At 41.7% G+C, this 25,609-nt stretch overlaps 1 protein-coding gene across 1 annotated transcript in view; it reads left to right on the top strand.

The window, feature by feature from the left end:
* The window catches only part of pdia5 (protein disulfide isomerase family A, member 5), a 65,439-nt gene extending 43,585 nt beyond the window's left edge, over window positions 1-21,854 (top strand). The window contains exons 13-17 of the mRNA XM_080752969.1: window positions 259-422; window positions 1,789-1,919; window positions 8,894-8,964; window positions 15,761-15,895; window positions 17,366-21,854. Of these exons, the coding sequence (XP_080609095.1) occupies window positions 259-422; window positions 1,789-1,919; window positions 8,894-8,964; window positions 15,761-15,895; window positions 17,366-17,446 (582 nt within the window). The 3' untranslated portion in view covers window positions 17,447-21,854. The remainder of the gene's footprint in view (window positions 1-258; window positions 423-1,788; window positions 1,920-8,893; window positions 8,965-15,760; window positions 15,896-17,365) is intronic.
* Window positions 21,855-25,609: the final 3,755 nt, after the last annotated feature.

Below are 25,609 nucleotides of genomic sequence, written 5' to 3'. Positions count from 1 at the left end.
TCTTTGTGCTCGGTCCTTGGTGGTTTTAAAAGCATCCAACTAATAAGGCAATAATGGAAGTTAATTGGCATAATGTAAAGGGTAATTTTGCGGCAGTTTCATTGGCGGTCCAATTTGTGTAATGGGTCTCGTTCACTACGTCTTGCGGAGGTCATGGGAAAAATACATGCGATTCTTTATTTCCCACACCCTCAATGAATGAATTTAATGATGGTTTAATAAGTTTAGCAACTGTACTGGATGTGTATATCTCAACAGAGTCCAGGTGCGTTGGCAGCTGTGGACACGACCATACACAAGGCACTAGGTGATCGCTTCAAGATCTCCGGCTTCCCCACTGTCAAATATTTTCAGAAGGGTGAGGAGAAGTACACTCTGCCCCAGCTCCGCAACAAGGACAAGATCATCGAGTATTTGCACAAGTGAGTCGCAGTGTATTCTGGTACACACTTCTAGGGATGGGACGATATGAAGATTTCATATCACAATGATTGTGACAAAAGAAATGGCGATTTACGATATTTTCACGATAATCAAAGTCCATTATCCTGGGGCGGAACATTTGCCAAAGAATAATAGCAGATCTACAAGCTCTCAGCACGTTGCAACGCGACACGTTGTGAGCTTGTAGATCGGCTATTTTTTGGAGAAAGACATTTAATAGAGAGTGAAAAAAAGAACGTTGAGTACGTATATTATAAGTACCCTTTACCAATTATAGAGGGTAAATAAAAGTGTACCATTATCATGATAAACGATACTATCACTTATCGTTGCATCCCTACACACACCTGGGTCCCATCTTCACCCCCTGCCAACATAACTCGGACCGGATTAGTGTGTTTTTCTTACAAACACACAGATATAAACTCTGGCAAATTCCTTTGTTCTGAGGCTAAGACATACTTGTATTTCTCAACCCCCATATCCTCCTCTCTTCCCATTCCACTCTTGTGTCATACTCTGTGGTGTGCGGAATCAATCAGCACCAATGGCGATCTTAACGACCTTCCAGTATAAGGCATTTTGACCCACGGAGAGGTCATTGTGGAAGTGTAATAGACCTGTGATTGCACCAGTACGGCTGTGGCTATTAGAGCCTCCATAAAAGGCAAGAGCAGGGGGCAGAGGTCAGCATAGGCCCGTTTTCATATATCTGACGTCTTCAAGTCAGTGAGGAGCGGTTATTAAACCAGCAATCTGTCTCAGTATATTAAACATTTTATAGTTTGCCTTTTTTCTTGTCCGCTGTATGCTGCTGATTCGTGGTTGTGGTACTTGTGGTGCACATGTAGAGAGACGGTTTCCATTTTCAATTTGGAATCTGTTTTGACTGTAAATTACATTGTGTAAATGGTTAGATTTTTATCAAAATCTCAATCAATCCATTAGAGAATGCAGTAAATATTAAGGTCATGCATTATAGACACATTTATAATGCACTTGTAAGGCTTCATAACACTCTTTATAAGTCATATAATAATGTTAATTATAATGTGCTGTTCCGCTGAACCTATGTTTTGTGACCAACACTTACTTTAGTACATACTTCATAAACCTTGTTATAAGTGGTTATGCATATTTATGAACATTTATAATTAGTGTTATAATGCCTTATAAGTGCTTTATAATGCATTATAAATGCAGTCTTACTGAGAATTCTAGCATAACGTCTCCATGACTTATGTTGGTGGGGCTAGTGATTAATTAGTTACGGATCCTGTTCTTTAATGTAAAGCTTTGCAGTATATCTAACATATTGCTCTCTTCGCATTCTCGCCTGAATAGCCCACAAGCTCCCCCTCCACCAGAGCAGTCCTGGGAGGACAAGCCGTCCAGCGTCAGCCATCTTGGATTTGAGGATTTCCGAGAAGCACTAAAGAAGAAGAAGCATGCTCTGGTCATGTTCTACGCTCCCTGTAAGAACTACAACACTGCCACACCACTTGTCTTTTGTCAATTCCCCATGTGTACTGTCACTGCCCAACCATCCCATTGTTGGTCTGGCTACTGTATAGACTACCAAATGCTTCCTCCGATACACAGAGATGTCAAACCGTTTAGCGGTTCAGTGCAGTGCGCGTGTGGTTTAACATTGTCCTTGTCACTAGTGCAGTGACAGTGTATCAACTGTGAATTCAGACAACTGCTCTCCTTGGCTGTCACATTGAGACAGTCAGCCACCAAGATACTGTTAACATCCATTCAAAATTAATCACCTTAGCTGATCCGAGCAAACTCTTATAGGACGTGTGAAAACTGTCAAAGGTCATTGTTGTTGCACACAGTTTCCTCATATCCCGGGTTTGATCAACCAATATATTGTACGTAACTTGGTGATGACTGCCAAGTGCCAAGCACGTCATTGCAATATATACACTCCACCTAAACCATAGGGAGAGCAGAGAATGACTCATTTTGCTGAGAATAGAATGCCAGTTGAAAGCCGACAACACAGTTCTGCCTCCCATTACTCAACACTCCCTCTGGGGGTCTCGCACAAATACACAAAGACTGAAGTGTCTGTATATAGTATATCCTCACTGTCTGGCAGAAACCTCGTATCTCCAAGTTTCAATTGTGTACATTTTTTCGCAAAGCCCTGCTTCATCATACAAGGCCGTCGCACAAAAGTAGTGAAAACAGCAGATCTACAAGCACACAACGCCTTGCGGTGTGAGGCGGTGTGTGCTTGTAGATCGGCTGTTTTCACTAGTTTAAATCATTTTTAAAATGATAAATACAAAACAAACGGTTTTGGACATACAAGGTTTCCACCCGACGACGACGATACAGTATATACATAATACACTGTTGGCTCTTAAGTCTGTCAGGGGATTTGTCGAGATAAAACCGCTCAAATACCTCATACAAATACATACACGCTCACAATCACACACATGCACCTCTGTCCCGGCCACAAAGGGACTTTGCACAGAGCGCCCTGCTCTCTGTTTCTTGATAATGGCTTCACATATAGTGGAAGTGCAGCATTCCCTTCCTTCACAGACTCCACACGACCCCTTTTGTAACCCCCTCCCCTGCGCAACAAAGCGTGGCTCCAGAAGTAGTGCTATGCCACGTGTGAACAACCTCCTCCTCTCTCTACTACACCCACGCCCTCAACACCAGTGGTGGAAAAATTACTCACATGTTTTACTTAAGTAAGTAATGCAATACTGCAATGCATACTCTGTTAGGGTGCCCTCACACCGAAATACCTAGAGTGGAATCCGCCAATGCATTTCAATGAGAATGGAGCGTTTTTTGCAGGAATCCTCTACTGGCAAAAAAACGCTCCATTCTCATTGAAATGCATTGGCGGATTCCACTCTAGGTATTTTGGTGTGTGGGCACCCTTACAAGTAAAAGTCTGGAATATAAAATGTACAAAAGTAAAAGTACAAAATGTTTGAAAATAACAGATCTACAAGCTCACAACGCGTCGCCATGCGATGTGTTGTGAGCTTGTAGATCGTCTATTTTCAAATAACTTGGGTATAAAATAGGGCTAAAGTGGGTTATGTATGTTTTATAAAATTATAATTTATATCTTCAAAGTAACTAGGATTAAAAGTATTGGAAATTAGAAATACCCAATAAAGTACTAATACCTCAACATTTTACAATACTTAAGTAAATGTACTTAGTTACTTTACACCACTGCTCAACACCCCCCTTGCTCGGTTTAAAGATGTCTGATCTGCACCATCTCTGTGCGAGGGCTCTATTGGTGTATTTGCAGAGATGAAACTGCTCGCTAATACATGGTGCCTGGATAGACTTTCTTCAGACACAACCATGTATGGTCTTTTCTTTCCCAAAGGTTTAGCGCAAGGGTATTCAACAGGGGTTCCGGGACCCCTAGGGGGTCCTCAGAGTCACTACAGGGGGGCCTCCAAATATTTGTGTGATAGAATCTTTTGTTTCTTCGTTTTTTATATTAACCACTTGAACCTAGTGTCCTTATTCTGAGAACTTTAGACAAGAATAGCAGATCTACACTGAGCTTGTACATCAGCTATTTTCGGCAAAGAGGTTTGGTGTAGAGGCGAAAAAGAGCAGACTAAGTACAGAGTGAAAGGTCAAGTTTATAAGGTATTGACGGTTCAAGTGGTTAAATATCTGTAAACATAAATTGACATGAATCCAAAATACACTGACGTTTGTGCCGTCAAACGATGAAACTATATGTATCTATGGGTTGTGGGGGTCCCTGCTTCATCTCTCTCTCGACTAAGGGGTCCTTGGCCTGAAAACGTTGAAGACCCCTGGTTTAGCGGGTAGAGGGGGGAGTGTGTAGGTTGGGAGAGGGGGGGGGGGGGGGGGCTATACATTTGTGCTCGACTAGAGATAGCTGTCGCCCAGTCCTACCCTTCCCTCCATCACCCACACTTCATATCCTCTGGAGGCGCCGAGTTAATCGTCTCTTTGTTTACATCATTATTAAATTAACGCTCTGCTCTGCTCTGATGTACTAAATGCCCATCTGCAATCAACTGCATAAATTGTGTTAAGTGATGTTTCGTTGCAACGATCCAGCGAGCTCGGTCATTGCTCAAAGCAACATTAGCGCTGTCCCCTCGTTATGTTTCACTTATACGCCACCGTACGATGCCTTGCATTGGCAAAAATAGCTGATCTACAAGATCACAAGCTTGTAGGTCTGCAATTTCTTCGCACGTGACCCGTTGGCGTACAAATGGGTTTTTAGAGTTGCATTCTTCTGCTCTGTGGCAATGAGGAGAGAGAGTGGCTGAGGCTGCCACAGCTAAAACACAACGAGACGTATGTGCTCCTCTACTCGCTCTCTATCTCTGACAGTAATTACATGTGTCAAGAGAAAGTGAAAATGACAGGCTTTCTCCCCGGAGGAGAAGGGAGATGAGAGCAGCAGGTGTCATTATTGACAACAGACGTGCCTTTTAGCGGCTTTCAAGCTGCGGCGAGGCCATGGGGGAACATGGAACTCGAAAAAGTCAAGAAAATATTCGTGAACTCCCGCAATCACATGCCTCGTGCTTTTTATCCACTCCGTGTTCCTCCTCCTCCAGTAAGTGGCAGCAGCATGTCTCAGAGTGTACTCGGATGAGCCCTATAGGCTGTTAGAAATGACCTATCTGCATGGTCACTTTGTTCTCTCCTTGGAACATGAGGCTCCCCTACTATGTATTTCTTTTTTTTTTTTTTACTGCTCAGAATTCCAAACACTAGAACGTTGATGTAAGCATTTGGTGCCATGTAATGTCAAGAGTATACTTCAGCATGAAATAGCTTTGCAAGCCACGGTGAAAGCAAGGTCAGTGAAGCAAATCTAAAAAAGAGGAGAAATCAACGCCTTTGCACCCAGTAAATGAGGTGTGTGTGTGTGTGTGTGTGTGTGTGTGTGTGTGTGTGTGTGTGTGTGTGTGTGTGTGTGTGTGGGTGTGTGGGTGTGTTCGTGTGTGTGTTCTAACTGTGCCTTGTGGGCATACATGCAACTGCTTGTGCTACAATGAAGATTTCATCCTAGCTGCCGGCTTCATCGATCACTGTAATTGGAGTCTATAAAGCCCCAACACGCAGAATGGGATCACTGTGCTAATGCTGTTAATGACCTGTGGGATCAGAAGGGGCCCAAATCTTTACCCTTTTAGCTGTTATAATCATCTATAAATTAACTGGTTTGAACAAGTCATGTAGTCTTGACATAAGGGGCCATAGTCTGTATTCCCATATCGGTATCATTCTTGACAGACTTGCATGGTTGCAGTGTGTGCAGTGGCTTTATTATTTAGTTCTGGGTTGGGTGTGGACTGTGGGTGGGAAGACCAGCTATCCTTAGTGTTGTAGTACTCGAGTCAATGACTCGTCTCGAGTCAGGACTCGAGTCCAAATTTTCACTGACTCGGTCTCGTCTCGGTCTCGCCCTTAATTTGACTTGGACTCATCTCGGTCTCGGTCTAATTTGACTTGGACTCGCCCCCCACCGAGTCCACTCGAGTCGAGTCACAACAATGCAATGGAATAAATGTTGCTTGCTGCTGTGCTGAGCCCCCCGCTCAGCACAGCAGCAAGCAACTAATCTTCCCAGAAGTTCTTTTTTTCGCCAAACAGACAACAGCACAACAGTCCACTTTCCTCTTACCTGCAGGATATCCTTGTGTCCCCAAATAAATAAGTCCTTGTTGTAGTAAAAACAGCTTCCAAACACAAGCCTTTGTGATTATGTGTAGTTTAATCCACCCGCGACGCTGGATTAAGAATTTTCTTTTTGTATTTCCAGGTGTAGTCTATTACTCGTTATGCAAGCCTCGTCGAAAGGTTTTAAAGTGCACTGATCAACAGAGAGATGTGTATCATTGTAAGTCCCTGTAGAGAGGTTAAAACGAATCAAGCAGTGACATGGGGTATTGTTTTGCCTTGTATATACTTGAAAGGCATCAGACTAATGACATAGGGTAGCCTACATTTCTTACCTTAAACAATGAAATGCAGACAGGCACGTAGTGCTATGTGTTTGAATGGGAAAACCTTATTTATTTATTTTAGCTTTTAGTCAAAATAAAATATTAAGATAAGATTTTGTTTGAAAAACGTTTTGCTATAATCATGCATGCTCTATTTCAATGTAACTATAACAGCAATGTTTAAAAATGTTATAGATTACAGTAGTAGACCTATAATTCTTTTTTAAATAATATTATTTTTGTTATCACTTGGCCTTTTGGTGCATGGGCATCAATATTATATCCATATCATGATATATTAGACGGGATAGGCCTAATTATCGTCTGTGATTTGGGATATTGTACTACAGTATATGCCAAGTCTTATTTGTACAGTAAAGTTCTTGTTCTCTGCCTGGGGGGAAATGTAATTGTAGCAATGTAGCAACTCAAATGTCTAGTTCTTAGACAGAAAATTGGTATGGGAAAAAACTACCTCTCCATAAAACTCACTCAAACCTAAACCACAGCATTGACAGCAACCAAAGGTAATTTGGGGACACCTATTGATTTAATTTGAAGACAAGCCATTAATTTGAAAGGTATTGGTCGGAAACACCAGACAGGTGAATGCACATGAACGGGGGGGTTCTTGCATTGCCTGTGTGTGTGTGTGTGTGTGTGTGTGTGTGTGTGTGTGTGTGTGTGTGTGTGTGTGTGTGTGTGTGTGTGTGTGTGTGTGTGTGGGTGTGTGGGTGTGTTCGTGTGTGTGTTCTAACTGTGCCTTGTGGGCATACATGCAACTGCTTGTGCTACAATGAAGATTTCATCCTAGCTGCCGGCTTCATCGATCACTGTAATTGGAGTCTATAAAGCCCCAACACGCAGAATGGGATCACTGTGCTAATGCTGTTAATGACCTGTGGGATCAGAAGGGGCCCAAATCTTTACCCTTTTAGCTGTTATAATCATCTATAAATTAACTGGTTTGAACAAGTCATGTAGTCTTGACATAAGGGGCCATAGTCTGTATTCCCATATCGGTATCATTCTTGACAGACTTGCATGGTTGCAGTGTGTGCAGTGGCTTTATTATTTAGTTCTGGGTTGGGTGTGGACTGTGGGTGGGAAGACCAGCTATCCTATCCTAGTGGCAACAGCGTTTGTTATGCGTGTGAATTTGGCCTGGATATTAACAGATAACATGTTAAAGAAGCGGATGAAACGTTGAAGTATAATGGGCTGAATAATGTGCAGTACAGCAGTAGCAGGAGATGGGGCAACATAAAGTCCTTTAAGCTTGTGGTGACTTGTCTAGTCTGAAAATAGTAGATTTTGACACTTTGTGAGCTTGTAGGCAAAGAGATTTGGTGTAGAGTGAAAATAGGAGGAGACCAAGTATAGTACCCTTGAGGCACCCCTGTCAACTGGCATACAGTACGTACTGTGTGTGGTATAGGGTTGAAGTGGTTATGGTAGCAAGTCAGTCAAATGTGTAGCGATTGGTCCAAGTGACATCTCTACTTGCCTTATTCCTGGAATTTCACAGACAGCATGATTAGCCTAGTAATTGGGAAGTAAGTCCTGTTGATTTTTGCCATATATGTGATGTACAGTACTGTACTCTGAAAGGCCTGAATTGACATTATCACTACAAAGGCCTATTAAAGTGGAATGAGTCTCCTGTAAAACTCAAGCTTGGTTGTTGGCGAGATAAGTGTGTCACATGTTTATCAATGAGGTTTCACAGCATTAAAAAAGAACGCATCCAAAAGGCTCAACAGTTGAGGCTGCAGTGCATGTACTTGATCGCAGCTAAATCAGAACCAAACACACTTAGAAGACACTTAAACTTAACTGACTTTAAACTCTGCTCACAGCATTTCACTCAATAGTCTTTTCCTGGTTCATCAGTCAATGTCAATAGCAATAGACTAATGAGAGGGCTGCTGTTGCCGGTTTATACAACAAGCTGGTACTCGGAATGAAGTGTTAACCTCACCATATTACAAGCCAGTCTGAGCCATTGGGTCTATTTTGGATCTGTATTTCAGTCCCGGCAACCACCACGTAAACCGTTGACATGTATGGATGGCATCTGGAGGGGAGAGTGCACGCGTTGTCATATCTATGAGATTTATTACTCCTCATAAAATACGAGTGAGCCATCCCTAATGCGTGCTAATTCTATGTAACGTACCATTATGTTATATGACGGGGGCTGTTTATTTGCCCTGCTCGTGTGTGTTTAAGATAGTAAAAGTAGTTTATGAATGTTACAGTAGGTGTGTGTGTGCGCACGCTTGAGCACGTGTGTGTTATTAGTATAATTTATTATGTTAGGTTTGGGTATGTGACATTGTATCTTTGTATCGATTGTATCTTGCGTTGTGTATGATATAGTCCCAGGCGTGAAGTGTAATAAAATACTGTAATAACGGTATCTTGTTTTCCTTCTGTTTCAGGGTGTCCGCACTGTAAGAACGCTGTTCCTCACTTCACCACGGCCGCCGACCTCTTCAAGGAGGACCGCAAGGTTAGCGTCTCCTTCTCATACGTATCTCCAAGTTTCAAGTTTCAAATGTTTTTTTTCGTAAATTAAAGCCCTACTTCATCATACTAAAGTGTCACACCAAAGTGTGACAAAAATATATATAAAAAATAGCAGATTGGCTATTTTCACAAATTTAAATCGTTTTTAAAATAATAATAATAAAAAAAGGGTCCCTCCTTTCATACAGGTCTGTGTGATTAAATTATTAATTGCGATGCAGCTAAATAGTCACTTTGACAATCAATTCTCCCATCTCAGTGTGGCCTAACTTGACACGCGCTAGTCACTGGTGCTTTCAGTGTGTCAGGGCCTTAAGAGTCGGGACAGATTTTTAAATGATGCTGGTGGGGGGAAAATACACAACATGGTGTGTGCACATAATATTGGACGGTACAGTAGCCTTATGTCTCAATGAAACCGACAGACAGTGCACATTATTTGCAGGCCTCATGACACAATGCAGCTAAAATGTGATCCCAGTATGATCCCAATTTCAGGTTCCTTTTTCCTGCTATGTGGCTCCATGTCTCTTAGAAAATCTGACACTTTTCCTTTTAAGCTAGTAGAATCTCCTCAGTCTGTACTGGGCTTATCTGAGGGGTTATCTGATGTACAGACTAGAGATTAATAACGGTACACTCTCACTTATCCTCGGCCAGTCCTACTCACTCCTACTCTTTTCCCCTGAGGAGTGACCTCCCAACACCCTCCCTCCGCCTCAGACTCTTTCTCTGTTAAGCCTGAGTTATACTTACGTGCGGGTGTCGCACACCGGAAATAGCCAATCTAACAAGCTCACAGCGTGGCCAGTGCAACGCCTTTTGAGCTTGTAGATCGTCTATTTTCAGTGCGCAACACCAATGAGCAACTAAGGATAAATCTCAGATTCTTGGACTCTGCCTTCCGAAAGCATCAGCCCTCCCTTTAGCCTGTGACTCAGTCTCACTCACTCACACACACCCAGACATACTGAACCAATTAGGACACGTGTCTAGTAAACGTATATCATCTCGAAGTGACACTAGTTGAAAAAACAAAGATGTCAGTATAGCATGCTGTGATTACAAGGACTCATCGAAACGTTTAATGTCAACCACAGATAATCATTCTCTCAGGCAATGTGGCGTGCTCATCTAGCTTGGTGTTTCACAAATCCATCTCAAATGGAGTGAAAGGTCGATGTTACTGTAAAACTCAAGAAGCTTTTTTTATTTATAATTCCCAAGCAACTCCCCCTGACAACATCATGAAAGCAGGCGATGTTGTTTGTGTCGAGATTTGCTTAGGATGTGTCAAAACGGTGATTCTCGCTGCAGGGGGATGTATGTACATGTCAGCTTTTTTCAATGATGGCAACCCCTTTCCTCACACAAAAGGAGTGAGAGATTAGTTCTCATCTCGAAATACTGTGAATCTGAAGAGAAAGTCTCCGATACCTTGCCGGTAGTTGCGGTATGCCTGCGGTATGCCTACATTATGTTCTATTCCTTTCAGTCTCAAATAATATACTGAACTTTCAGTATCAGCAAATGAACGTACTGTTCTCATAACACTACTTCGACCTTAAGTCACATAAGCAGTCAGATAAGCACTCATTCTAAGGGAGGGAGTAATGAAGATTGAATGTTCACCAATTCTGTATTGAAATCTTCAGAAGCCAGTAAGAAAAATAATCATTTTGTCCCAGTACAAGATGGATTGCAGGCTAAATGTCCAGATTCCTCGTTATGATTCTATATGTCCCCATCACCACCATTCATCCTTTCATTCCAGTCTTCTACCTTGTAGTCCAGTGACTACAGTAAGTCTGCTTGAACAGAGCGGGGCACCACTCCTTCATCCTCACTATTTATAAAGCATGGCCCAACTCCCTCGTTCCATTCACCACAGATAGACAAACACAACAAGCCTCACGCTATCTTTGATGATGCTCCAGTTAGAGCTACAAATTGTGACTGTATTGCAGCATGATGGCTGTGGGCCCACTTTGTTCGGGGGCTGTTTATTTTATTTTCCTCTTGATTGATGTGACTACCAGTAAATTAATGTGAGAGTGTGCGGTTGAAGTGTTTTTCACAGACATCTATGGTGATATTGTAATAATAACTTTACTGTAACCTTGTCTTTTACCCGGACCGGTAAAGTTTGCCAAACTGCAGTCAGGAGGAGGCCAGGCTTTTCTTCTCTGCAGTACACGTGTACTGTAGTCAAACTAAAGCGGCTATCTACATAAGTCATGTACTGTAGCGCACTACGCTGACCCCAAATTTAATGCATTCCTGGATGCAAGTATGCGCTAGTCATACTTGTAATTCATCATATAATGCCTCCGAACTTTGTAGTGAAGGACAATGTGAACACGCTGTAGCTCTCAGTATTCCCATCCCAGCGCGAGCACAGGGCTGCACTTTAATGGTAAAAACAACGTAGGCCTGACTCTGAGCTCGCGCCAAGTGACAACGTGCAGCTGCTCTCAAAACTGACTGTGGGATCAATGAGATGCGGTGGGGCTCTCAATCAGCTGAAGAGGGATCGATAGCGGAATTGGCTGTGGACCTTTTGAAAAACAATCCTCCATGACTTCATTTTCTGCTGTCAATTCAGAGAAAACCTGATTGATTATACCCAGAGATGAGCACCGGAGTGTAGTAGGAGGTTATACTGTATATAGTGTGTATGTCTGGCTTCCGCTGTTAAAAGTTCTCTCTCTGCATTTCAAACTTCTGTCCTGTTTTATGCATCATCAACTGCGACCGGTCACCGGAGGCATTATATCAGTATGTTGATGTTAACATGTAAGGCAGCAGCAACCTTTTAAATGGAATACTATGAGCGTGTCTTTCAAATTAAAACTAGGCCTTTGGGATATGCAACTATTCCAGAGCAGCCCAGCTCACACCGCCTCATTGCAATGTGTGCGTCGCTCATGGGAATAATTACAACATGGACCGGTACAAGAACAGAATTTCACAACAGCAGAGTGAGTTTCAGAATCGTCTTCAGCAGGAATTCTCTCTAATTCAACGCCATTTGTCATCAGCGCAGCATTACATGCGCTGGAGGAGCTCCAAGGGGAACTAATTGGTGTTCTGTGTCCCTCAGCTCTATCATCAATACCTGGGGACGATGAACCCCAAGATGACCGACTTTGTCTCAAAGACCTTTTGCATGTTAGGGACAACATGTCTCTGAGCAGGTGTTCTCTCCATAATGAACCGGTTCAAACTGTGCTTGCAGCTGACATCTAAATGACGGTATAAAAATAGCTGCTCAGAAACTGGTCCCTGATGTTGACAGGTTGTTAAAGCCAGGAGATGTCATGTGTCTGGAAGGAGAAGTATAACATGAGTGACAATATGACATGTAAGAAAAGTACATGAGGAAATATTGAGTTTCAATTTTGTGATTCATGGGAGTTTTAACAATATTGTAAATGTGATGATTCAAGGAGTTATGTTAAAGCTATACTGTGTAAGTTCAACTAGTGGTCAGTAGCGGTATTGCTTTTTTCGGCCGTTTTTCGGCCGGAGTCGTCGCGGACCACCGCCGCGGACCACCGGAGCGGCGCCGCAAACCACCGCGACTGATAGTAATCCGTGGAGGGGTAGAACGCATGGTAGAACGTAATTTTCTGGCCAGGATTTGTGGATTAAGAGGTTAAAATCCTTCACCATGGTAAACACTGTAGCCAAGCGGAGGCGCTTCCTGGAGACCAGAGCAGATAAGCTGTGATTGGCCGGTAGTGTACCATGTGTGCATGATCGGCGATGTGATTGGGCAACGTATACACAACGTATACAGATGATGCAGATTACGTCATTTTGGCGCGAAATCCGGTCCACGGCCAGGATCATAGAAAACATATAAAGAGAAGGCTTCAGAAGCTGAAAATAACGAGTGGGTGTTCTAAAACTTTAGCGATTTAACAGTTAGGACAATTTTAAGATTTGTTTTATAAAAAAAGTTACATGGTACAACTTTAACTTTGTTTGATTGCTGGAAGCAGGCCTGACATTAGGTGTAATTATGTTGCCTACGTTTACAAATTGTTGTTAGTTCTATTTTTGTGTCTGCTTAACGTGTGAATGCAAATGGCTTATTAATAAAAAAGAGCAGGGCTGCCAAAACGATCTTAGCCAAAAAGCGTTTTCTTTTTTTTTCATCACTACTTTTATTGCAGCTTTCAACTGTAAAAAAAGCAATGCTTGACATTCAGTCTTCATAAGAAATTAAATTTGTGAAGTGAAGCACTTTGTAGTTCTAGCATAGACTGACAGCAGGAGGCCCACTTGAAGTTGCAAATTGCCTAATTAGGTCCATGAACCACTTAAAATGACAGCCCTGGTATAGATCTTCTGCGTTGTCAGGTTAAGGATAGTGTGAACGCTTCTTTGCAACAACATCCATATTTGAAGCACTGTCTACTGTCTTGACTTTAACGTTGTGTTCTCTCAGCCTCTGGATGTATTGGCTAAGCATGTGAAAACGTATAAGGACTCTTTTTTACAGCTTGCCAAAGCTGTCAATAAACAGACGCTGCAACTAGTCGTCACTTTCTCGTTACAAAAAGGACACAGACACTGGCCGACACAGAATCACAGATGCACTTGTTCTATTTATATTTGTAGCGTGTAAATGACATTTCATGTCAGTCTCTTACTCGCTCTCTCTCTCTCTCTCTCTCTCTCTCTCGCTCTCTCTCTTCTCTCTCTCTCTCTCTCTCTCTCTCTCTCTCTCTCTCTCTCTCTCTCTCTGTGTGCACACTAATAGACATACAGCAGAGTAAGAACAACAAAAAGCTTAACAAAGTCAAGTCAAATCCAATCCATTTTGATATGGACCAGGGGACAGGGAACCTCTTGCTTCTCTGCAAGACCACCCAAGCTCATTGTGGTTTTTGCTGATGTTGAGTTTTAGGTAATTGTCATTGCACCATCTGAGGAAGCTCTCCATCAGTCCTCTGTAAAATGGTCTCTTAAGTTAATAATGTACATCATGTTTTCAGTGGAAACTAGTAAAATGTGCTCATCTGAGCACAGGTCTCCGCCTGGCCAGGTACTGTAGTAGAAATAGTCAATCAGGATGAAATATGAAAAATCGGACTGATCTGTCTTGATGTCAATAATGTGTACTCGTTATACATTTATTTATTGTTAGATTTGACACGTGTAAGCCATGCTGAGCAGACAGCTTTGACATCACTTGGGCATTAGAGCACCCCGAGGCATGCTTTAAAACAACTGATAAGCTAACCATCATAAAAGGCTATCCTTTTTTAAGCTTATTTTGTTCTCTATTCACTTCATCACAGGGGCCTGGTGGCTTCCCTGGATGCTTGCAAACTAAGCTGAATATTAATCACTCATGCCCTACTTTATACTTAAAAAATATTTTCCAAAAATACCCGATCTACAAGCTCATCGGTTTGCACTGCTGTCTTACAATGTAAGCTTGTAGATGGTAAATTAATTGTGGAGCACTTGAGCCTGAGAGAGTGGTTACCTTCGCACCGTCCAAAAGAACACTATGTATAAGTGAAAGGGCATGTATGCCTCATTAGGGCTGCTCGACTCGTCACTCATCGATGCAACGGCCTTGCAATGTACTGTACTGTACATCTTCTCGGTTGTTTTTACGTAGGAGTGATTGTTTTTGTTTTGTTTAGTTTTTACACTTCCACCACCCACTCCAAATGATCTAGCTCTAACAGGAGAGGAATGTACACATACAGTATGTCTTTTTTATTTTATTTGGTAGCTCGGAGAAAGAAACTTCATGGCAAAAGTTGGAAACGGCAGAATGTGTTTGGCATGAAAAGCTGCTTGCTTGGTGCGTGTAGGCATTATGGTAAATGTTCACTTTACAGTTCTCATCCAGTTCTGTTGAGGATTATTGAGCATGAAATTTGTTTTGCTGCATGCGTCCTTAATGTACTTCTGATCAATAGTAATACTGATAAACTTTATAACCATGCATCAATTTTCAAAATGTGTAGTGTATTACACCAAAAAAGAAACAATGGAAAAAAATAGTCGGATGAATCCAAAGCTCGATTAAAAAATATAAGCCTGCAAATAAAACAACAATCAAAATAACTCAAAAGAAATAAAACTTAAAATCTGAATCTGAAAAATGTGGTTTAGGACGTGATTTTGCCATAGTGCAAAACCAGTGCCAGCAGTCCACAGAAGTACCACAATCATGTGTTTTATACTTATTATTATAAAATAATAAACATCTAACTTTAATTTTATAATGCAGGGGTCTTCAACGTTTTCAGGCCAAGGACCCCTTGGTTGAGAGAGAGAGATGACACAGGGACCCCCTCTACAAATTGTATATTGTGTGATGGAGATTCTCATCGATTTCATAGAAAGATTCATAGACTTGTTTGACACTTAACCACTTACAATCTTAAATCTTAAATACTTAGTAAACTTGACTAACCCTTCACTCTGTACTTTGTCTGCTCTTTTTTACCTCTACACCAAACATATTAGCCAAAAATAGCTGATCTAAGCTCTCAACGCCTTGCGCATCTGCTATTTTTGGCTAAAGTTCTCCTCAAGAGTATGCAAGGGTTCAAGGTGTTCATTCAAAATAATTATCCTATCACACAAGGATTTGGCGGCCCCCCTGTTGTAACTCCCCGGACCCCCTGTTGAAGACCCCTGTTATAATGGATGTCAATGGGGCTCTGATCAGGCTGAAAGCCACGCCACAGTGCACTTTCTATGGCAGTCAAGTTGAAGCTAATAGTTCTTCTCTTCCACTTCAGATTGCGTATGCGGCTGTGGACTGCACCAAAGGACAGAACCATGAGCTGTGTAAGCAGGAGGCGGTGGAAGGCTACCCGACCTTCAGCTACTACAACTATGGGAAGTTTGCTGAAAAATACAATGGAGATCGAGGGGTAAGTCACACTGTGTTTCACCTGTTCTGGGACTTTGGAAAAGAGAACAAGCATGTCTGTGTTCCTACTAGGACTGTTTTGTGTTTTCCTTTTAACCGTAATGTCTGACTGTACCACATGCTTTTTGAATAATAAAGTATGCAAAACTCACTTAGCGCACCTCTCCAGATGAATCCTAGAGTAATTTAAGAACATTATTTTGAATAGAGTGACATGTTACTTACAGTAGCAACATTTCATCTCATTGACGCTGTTTACACCTTGCATTAGAATGTGATTTGTAACTGTCTGTATTATCTGGATAAGGAAAAACGCATGTAAACACAAGGTGTAAACTTATGCAGCACGGTCTGATCTAATTAAAAGTTAGCCAGATGTAAATGCAAGGGCAAGATCAGATCATTCATTGTGTTTGCTGGTAAGATGTAGATCGCATTTTAATGTGAGGTGTAAATACTACTATATATGATACTATAGATGATAAATCTCTGTAGTGTAGTGGCTGTGGGCAACTTGACAACTTAAGCCGAATGTACTGCACAACACAAATATGTTGCTCCTTCTTAATTATTAACACATCCCCTGCCAGGTATTAATTCATCCGCCTCAACCAGGCTTTTTTGGATCAACCCCTCAGTGTCAATAGACTGAAAAGAGGGAACTGCGGTTACAATAAATCAATACTGTTATGACACCACTTAATCTCTATATAATCAAACAAGTGAGTGATGAGCAGAAATATTGCAATATTTCTTATTTAAGATCTATCTACAGTAGAGCAGTGGTTTGCAATCATCCAGAGCACTGAGAGCTTACTCTTGACTATAGCCATGCAGATGCATCAGCTATTATTCGCCTTTTTTGCTGACATCGGTATCGGCAATTATGCAGCTGATGTGTCCCGATTTATTTTTAACAGCTTTCATACTGGTGTCCCTATCTTAGCATTTTAGGCAAAAAAATGACAATAAAAAAAAACACAGCACTACAAGCTCTCACAACATTCCGCCTTACGACGCATTGAGCTTGTTGATCTGTTATTTTTGAAAATGTTTGAATGGAGCTTTCGTGGTTAACTACAAATAAAGTTATGTTTGAGGTAATTTTTTATCTGGAAAAGTTTTTTATTAAAAGAGAACAGAGAAAAGAGAACAAGCTTGTCTGTGTTCCTACTAGGACTGTTTTGTGTTTTCCTTTTGTTTATTTACAAGTACGTTCTCAAATAGGAACTTTAATTTAAATTCAAACGATCAGAAAACCAGACTTCTGCAGTTGTTGGCCTAGGACCCGCCAAAATCGGTATCGGACCCAAAGCCCATTAGTCGGGCTCTAAATTGTGACACCATAATGTTTGACTGTAGAGAAGTCGTGGACTCATATTTCGAAAAAAGTGTAAAACATTACTACAATGGAGAGTGGTTCAACTTCTCACCGGCTGACCCTTTCTTCTGTCCTTTTGCCCTTCTGCAGGAGACGGGGTTTATAAGTTTCATGCGCAGCCTGAGAGGGCGGGACCAGGAGAAGGTCGGCAAGAGGAAGGAGGAGCTCTAAGGCTGGTGCGCTGGGGTGGGGGGCGGAGCTTGTCGTTGCACTGTGACCCTTGACCTTGACAGGGGCCCTATCAGCACTGACGTGGGAGACTTGATGACCTCAGCGAAAGGCTTATTTTTTTATACCGTTGCGATCATTGTTTGTAATACCCAACGGAGTACCTACAGTCAGACCCACCCTCTTGAGACGACTGCTTTTTGTCCATGGATATTTTGATGGAGAGAAAAAAAAAACACTGTTTTTTGTCACCCAAATACTGTGACAGCATTATGTGAAAAAGCGACATCTTATACTGTATCTATGCAATACTGGCCCCACTGCACACAGCCCTGGTATGGTGGTGTCTGTGTGACTGAAAAGAGGCCTGTGGTGAAGTTGTTCCTTAGAGCAAGGCTCTTCAACAGGGGGTCCGCGACTCCTAGGGGGTCCTCAGAGTTACTATAGGGGGTCCTCCAAATCGGTCCTCAGAGTTACTATAGGGGGTCCTCCAAATCTTTGTGTGGTAGAAACTTTTTTCTTCTTTTTTGGAGCTGTGTGGAACACAAGCTCCCTATACGTGGCCGTGTGTGTGGGTCTGTCTCCGTGTCTCCGTGTCTGTCTGTCTGTAGCCTGCCCTGCAGTAACCTTTTCTGACCACACATGTTAAGGGAGGGGCGCTGTTGCACACACACACACACACACACACACACACACACAGCTCCACTTCGAACAGAGGTTCGATTTTTTATATTAACCGCTTGAACTCTAGTGTCCTTATTCTGAGAACTTTAGCCAAAAATAGCAGATCTACAAGCTCACGCCTCGCGCTGCGAGACGACGTTAGCTTGTAGATCAGCTATATTTGGCAAAGAGCTTTGGCGTAGAGGGGAAAAAGAGACGACTAATTACAGAGTGAAAGGTCAAGTTTATTAAGTATTGACAGTTCAAAGTGGTTAAATATCTGTAAACACAAATTGACATGAATCCAAAATACACTGATGATTGTGCTGTCAAACAATGAAACTATATGGAATCCGTGAAAAGGTTTGGGGGTCCCTGCTTCATCTCTCGCTCAACTAAGGAGTCCTTGGCCTGAAAACGTTAAAGACCCCTGCCTTAGAGCAGTGGTTCACAATAGTTTTAATTTCAAGGACCCCATAACTCTGAGAGTATACCAATGGAACCCATTGATTGGTATGGATCTAGTGTCCATTTAGAACCCCCTCAAGGAAGCCTGAGGATCCCTGGACCCCACTTTGAGGACCACAAGAGGCCACCTGCATCCAAACTACAGCGCTGTATGTCACACCACAGGGGTCCTTATCACAGCCCTTTCAACCCCCCCACGCTCTGTCTCTAGGAGAGGAATATGCCCATTATAGACGTATAACTTTTTGTTCCGATATTTTTGTACAGAACCTTCCGGTCCAGAAACTGGAGCCATTCAAAAATGTTTGCTTTGTTACAGGTTAATGGGAATATAAAACGTGTAATCGACACTCCCAGAGAAAGGCCAAAGTCAGGTTTCACAAATTTCAACACACACGCACACACACACACACACACACACACACACACACACACACACACACACACACACACACACACACACACACACACACACACACACACACACAGTTTTCAACTGTGTAGACTACGTTCTAGCAAAAGTAGCATCGAGTAATCTCATGTGATCGGGGTGAAATAAAGTAACAAATATTTTGTATGGTTCCATGCTCTCGTAATTAATCATGCTTTTAACCACTTAAACCCTGTATACGTCATTGCCCGGGGTCCCCCAGGGCTCTATTGTAGGTCCACTCCTTTTATTCTACAACAAATCCCTTATAAACCGATCTACAACGGCTCGCGATCCGTTGTGAGCTTGTAGATCTGCTATTTTCACTGAATGTTTACCCCCAGAACATAGGGATGCTTGGGTTTATGTGGTTAAAATGAAGATCTTTTGTTGTTTAAAACTGTGGCCTTAATAATGTGCATTGAAAAGAATGATTCAGCAGAACTGCGGAAATAATATGCGGCAATGTGATTTTGGGCTCTAAAATGTAGTTATGTAATTGATAATATGCAGCGATGTGATGTCGGGCTCTAAAATGTAGTTATGTAATTGTTAGGAGCAGAAGCCTGGTGCTTTCCAGCTCCCTTCATTCACGGACCAGAGAAAGTCAACCGAAATGGGGGGAAAAAAAGTAGGGACACAAAATGCCAAAAAGTTTACGTGAATTGCTCTTTGATAATACTACACGCGTTATGCATTTCCAAACGTTAATTGTCAGATGCCTCCTGTTCTGGTTGCAGTGATTAGGCGACGCTTAATATTATGCTTAATTTATAAGTAAATAAATGGCAGGTCGACAAGCTCACAAAGTGTCATGATGCTGTATTGTGAGCTTGTAGATCTGCTATTTTGTGATTTAGTTGAGGCGCCAAGCAATGCAGAACTCTTGTAATGAGGTGGTCTGTTTCTTTCTGTGTACATGTATGTACTGTTGTGTAATGTCAATCTGTGTCCTCTAGAGGGTGCTGAAGTGGCTCAACTATGCACACCTCTAGGTAGGCTTGTTGCCTCTGTACGATAGGCCTGCACTTAGAATGGGATTCCATCTTTCAGCGACTTTAGGCTTTGTCTTTCGACAGAGCCCAAACAAAAGCATGAGGAAAGAGATATACTGTAAGTGGGACGAATAATGCATGTTGATAATACAGCAGCCAAACGATAATTACTAATTATGTTAAGATGAATTTTGGACAATTGTCCACACGCCCCTTAGTGTTCAACTGGTGGCCACGTACTTGTAGGTTTGGGGGCATGCTGGGATGATCCTGAACTCTTGTTTATACTTGAGAGACTTCAGGGTATTGGTTTTATTGAACTCACCCTTTTTTATGTGCATGCATTTATACCCCAGCCCAAATTACACCAAGGATCTAAGAGCATAATTTGCCTCCCTTCTCCAAGCACAGTGCTTGGAGAGAAGCTCTCTGCTGAGCTGGTCTGGGGTGGGTTCCATTGGATGGAGTTCTCCCATGCGTCTAGCTCATCCAGTGAGAGAACATCAGCTCCAAGGCGCAACAAAGTCGTTGAAGTCCCCAGAGCCAACATCCCCACTCCCCTGCTGGCCCTGTGAGCCTAGCGCAGTCATCAATACAGGGGTCCCGTCCGTTATCATTACCTGTGTGGTGACTTGAACACTATGTTTTCTTTTTTCTTTTTTTCCTTTTTTTTTTTTTTTAAATCCCTGGCTTGAGCCGCTATACATATTTAAAGGCTTGTCTGTTGCTGAACTTGTGTTTTTATTATTCAAGACGTTGGTTCCTTTCATTATGAATAAATAAGGTTCTCAGGGATAGCGAAACAATTAAAGGGAACTAGTCTTTTTGTAATTTGCATTCCAGCGGGATGTTTTTGAGCTCTTAAATGTAGACCGCCAAATTAAAGGATTGTTTACATTTATTTATGTATAGGTATCCCAACAACAAGAACAAAACTTATGAATGAAATGAAACGTGTTAGCCGTTTCTGTGCCATATCATGGCAGGAAGCATTGAATAAGACATTTTGGGTTGACGAAAGCTAATATACAATCGATTATAAACGTAAACATTGTGGTTGTTACTGAGCTATGTTGTGGTTCATTCCCGTCTCAGCTGATGCTCTGACATTAAGCATTCTTTTTTGTGCTCCGTGTTCATTGTGAGTTTTACATGTCATAGTATGCATAAGCAGCACATGCTGCACCATCCATTGGAAGAATGCTTTACAGAGTTAGGTATGGAAATAATGCTGTAATTAGGTGTTCCGTTTCTTATTTGTGGTGGAAACGATTAGTTACCTTTGTTTACTCTATCCATGTGTTTTTCATAAGGGGCCTCCACAATCAAATGTTTAAACCTTAAAGGCATGGTGTCTAACTTTGCCCTGGGTTTACATAACAATATGTACATATTTTACCCGTTACCAGCAGTGTGGCCGTATTTACCAGCAAAAAACACATTGCCTTGTTGCTGTGTTTTGGTGTTATCATTGTTTGTCTTGGCTGCCAAGTACCAGAGTCTACCAAAACAAACGGTGAAAACCCCAAAATACAGCGAGTGGGCAATGTGTTTCTGCAGGTAAACTCCACCACCACACTGCTCCAGTCCAGTGGCTGATAGCTGCTCGTCTAGATGGAAATATTTACAGTTTTGTTATGCTAAACACAGGGCAAAGTTACAGTACATACTATGCCTTTAACTTAGAGACCACGTCTGTCTTATTATCCCAAAGGTCCTCCCTCGTGTTGCGTGGGAATTTGTCACACTTATGCCAAGAAGTCATTGTTGCCTTTGTTGATTTTTCTGTGCCCAGCCATATGTACAGTGTTGCCCCTTATAATAAGGACCTTGCAAAATAAAACAAAAAACAATAAAGTCCTACCTTTACAAAAATGTTGATTGTGATGCACTACAGTATACCGTAAATATTTCTGCTCAATTCTATGTCAAATGTATTGTAGCAAACAAAACCATTAAGGGTAAATGCTCGTCGCTTGTTTATTTAAGATCTTAGAAATTGACCACGAGCATCTCCGTATGGAAGTAGACATGTCATGTATATGGTTGTGTAATGTGTACTCATCACCAGTGCAATAATTCATATTTGTTTATATACAAGTGCTATTAGAAAGATATGCTATTGCCCTCTGTGCACTTGGTTCAGCATCTGCAATAATTCATATTTATCTCCAGATGAAAAATTACAAAATTAGCAGCTGTATTTTATAGAGGCTGATATTGGATGGATGGATGGATGGATGGATGGATGGATGGATAGATGGATAGGCAGACCTGTATTGATCCCACAGAGGAAATTAAGTTATATTAAGTCAATATACTGAATATTTCTAAAGTGCTGTACATTTTACAGTGCATACTTTCTATTTTCTCTTTATCTTTAAATTTTTGAGAACTTCCTCTGTAAATATTTCTTTATACTGTTGTTATTCAGTGTAGTGCCCCAACCTCACAAAGACAAATTGCCTGTATGTTGTGCAAACATACCTGATGTCCAACAACAATATACAAGGCCGTCAGCAAGACTCAGCAATAAATAGAATGTGCCCTTGTGGGGTCAGCGCTGATGGACGCCCTTGGTGAAAGTGCTTTATTTTGCCTGTGTGGGTTTTGACACACAGCCTATCCGTCTACACAAGAAAAACAATAGGACCACTAGCAGCACTCCCACACAACTGACACTGATGATGTTTTCACTATGAAACACATCACTGTTGTTGAGCGACCTGTTGTATGGCACATTTTCACCAAGGCTTTACTATAGAGATATGACTGGGACCAGGGACGTGCTGGCCATTGGGAAAATCGGGACAACTCCCGAACGGCCGGTTCATTCCCGTCCGGTCCAGCCCGGCCATTAGGAAAAAATTAAACTGTTTGCACAAAAGTAAAAATAGAAAACAGTGAAGTGCGAGGCGTTGTGTGCTTGTAGATCGGCTGTTTTCACTAGTTTAAATCATTTTAAAAATGATAAATACAAAACAAACGGTTTTGGACATACAAGGTTTCCACCCGACAACGACGAAATATAACTCATGTAATTGGCCCACTGGCTTGTCACTTTGTCCCAAATCTTTGCGTTGCAGCAGCGCTATAGAGAGAGATCTCTCTATAGCGCGCAATGAGGGCCTCTCCAACTCTTTTTCCCGGGCTGAATCAGGGGCCCAGCACGTCCCTGACTGGGACATTTTTATTGGAGTCCAATGTCACCCCTCTGTTGGTGAGGCTGCTATTGCAAAAGGTTCATGGATAGATCCCCTGCTCCTCCAGGCTTTGTGACAAAGTTCCCTTGAGCAAGACACTCCCAATGAGGTTGGTGCCTTTCATGCAGGCAGGCATCTCGTCCCCTCAGGAGAAGAAAAACCTTCTGGTACTTTTTAATTAATACTTAGCCTTCCTCACCCGCCCGGCCGCTATAGCACCGACTCTGCTTGCATGGTTGTCTCTGCTGTCAGTGTATTTGTGTGTGAATGAGTCAATGTAACACGCATTATTAAACACATTAAAGCATGCATCCTAAACATGACATTTCATCCTGTTTGAAATATGGGTTTAGAAACTTCTTGCAGTCTTTTACCACTTAAACCCTTAGTGAAATGGACCTGAGTGCACTCGTTTCCACCAAATCTCTTCGACAAAAATAGCAGATCCACAAGCTTGCAACGACAACGTGTTGCAATGAGACGTGTTGCAAGCTTGTAGATCTGCTATTTCAAACTTTCCTCCCAGAATAGGGATGCTCGGATTCATGTGGTTAAACTGACTGTCAAATGGAAATGCTAACTGGATAACATAATGCAAAGCTTGCTCAAACTTTGGGTCTGAAGTTTGCTCTTTTCACCCTACCCGCTTTATATGAGTCATACAAGCATACTGCTCAAAGAAATGAAGGGAACAAAATGTTCCCTTAATTATTTGCGCTTTCTTTGAGCAGTACTACAGTATACTATAATCAAATAAATTCAAATAAATTAAGGGAAATTTTTTTTCCCTTTATTTCTTTGAGCAGTATGCTTAGATAAACAGCTGTTGTTGGGGTGCACATAGCGTATAGGGTCTGATTAATGCATGTGAGCACAGACAGAAATACCCACTCAATCCCAATTTCACTTTAAAGGATTTTAGGGGGTGGGGGGCCAGCACACTTTTTCCCATGCCTGGCTGCATTGCTTATGGTTTTCTGTGGACAAGTATTTCAACCTGCTGAAAATGAGCATAAGAAATGGAGGGCACCGGGTGTTTACGCAAAGTCAAGGTCTAACCAAGATTTAAGTTCCCCAGAACAAAAAGCCATTTCCCATGTGAAAGTAATTTTGTTTTTGTTGGGCTCTCATCTCCTTGACCTAACCCTGTTCCCTTTCTGCCTCACGTTATAATAATGTTATGCATCTCTGAGCTGACATATATTGAGACACGATACAAGGACATGATAATCTTGTTTATAAGAGTTTTTCCACATTGCAGCATTCTGTTTCTCATTCAGTGGTTGTGTAGACATTGATAATACAATATGTTTTCATACCCATTAGTCCTCACCACACTGGGTTGGTGTGGTTTGCCACCACATTGGGACAAATTGGTCCAAATAAGAGACGTCAGGTGAAATAAATAAATACACCTTTGAGTCTCTGCTTGGGAGAGATAAATAGTTTCTCCTGCTTTTCTTCTCAAGATGCGGTAATCAAAAATTATTTACGCGCTCTGGTAGCTCCATACGTCTGCATGGTTCAATGCAGCTGCCAGTCAATAGTCAGAAGAGAAGCATCCTTTTATATGATTACTGGTGCAAATTGGTCAATTATAGGCTGGGGAATCGTCATTGTCTCTTCATAAAAAGGCTCATGCTCAGCCTTAATCGTTCGGCTACACCGCCACAGCAAAAGAAAACAGTGTTGTTTAGTCCAAGCTTGTTTGTTTTCACAGAAATCCATATGTAAGGGAGCATTGATCAAAAGTTCATCTGTGTTTGCAGTTAAATCGACATTTCCGGTACAATCTGGCCTAAAAGGTTTCCAGATAGAGTAATTTGGCAGCCAACAGTCAATGTTTGTGTTCAATATTGATTTACAGATCGCTCTTACTAGTATGGCTGATTGCACAAAGATACCCATGAGGTGCAACTACTCTATCTCACCCAAGACTCTTCAGTCATTCACACACACACACACACACACACACACACACACACACACACACACACACACACACACACACACACACACACACACACACACACACACACACACACACACACACAGCACATTGTATTGCTAAGGGATTGATGTAGAAACATTTATAATAAGGGTAACAATAATAATAATACATGAAAACAAAGGTTCTTTACATGAACCTGAATACAAATCATGATGATGATGTGTGCAAAAAAAGTGAAATAAAAACATTAAGAGAATCAAACAAGACAATTTCAACATCTAAATTATGAAAAGGCCCTTCCAAAAAAATAAGCATTAACAAGAGAGTGGGCTAAAAAAGGAAATCTTGTTTAGATTTGCCCCAGTTCTCAAGAAACCCTGAATTATTCATACAATGTGTTGTTATTATTATGATTAGGTTATGTCCAACAACAACAAAAGTGGCAAATGCCGATAT

This window comes from Nannobrachium achirus (assembly GCF_963921795.1).
Source record: "Nannobrachium achirus genome assembly, chromosome: 22".
NCBI classification, from domain to species: domain Eukaryota; kingdom Metazoa; phylum Chordata; class Actinopteri; order Myctophiformes; family Myctophidae; genus Nannobrachium; species Nannobrachium achirus.
This window is presented reverse-complemented; position numbering and strand designations above follow the sequence as displayed.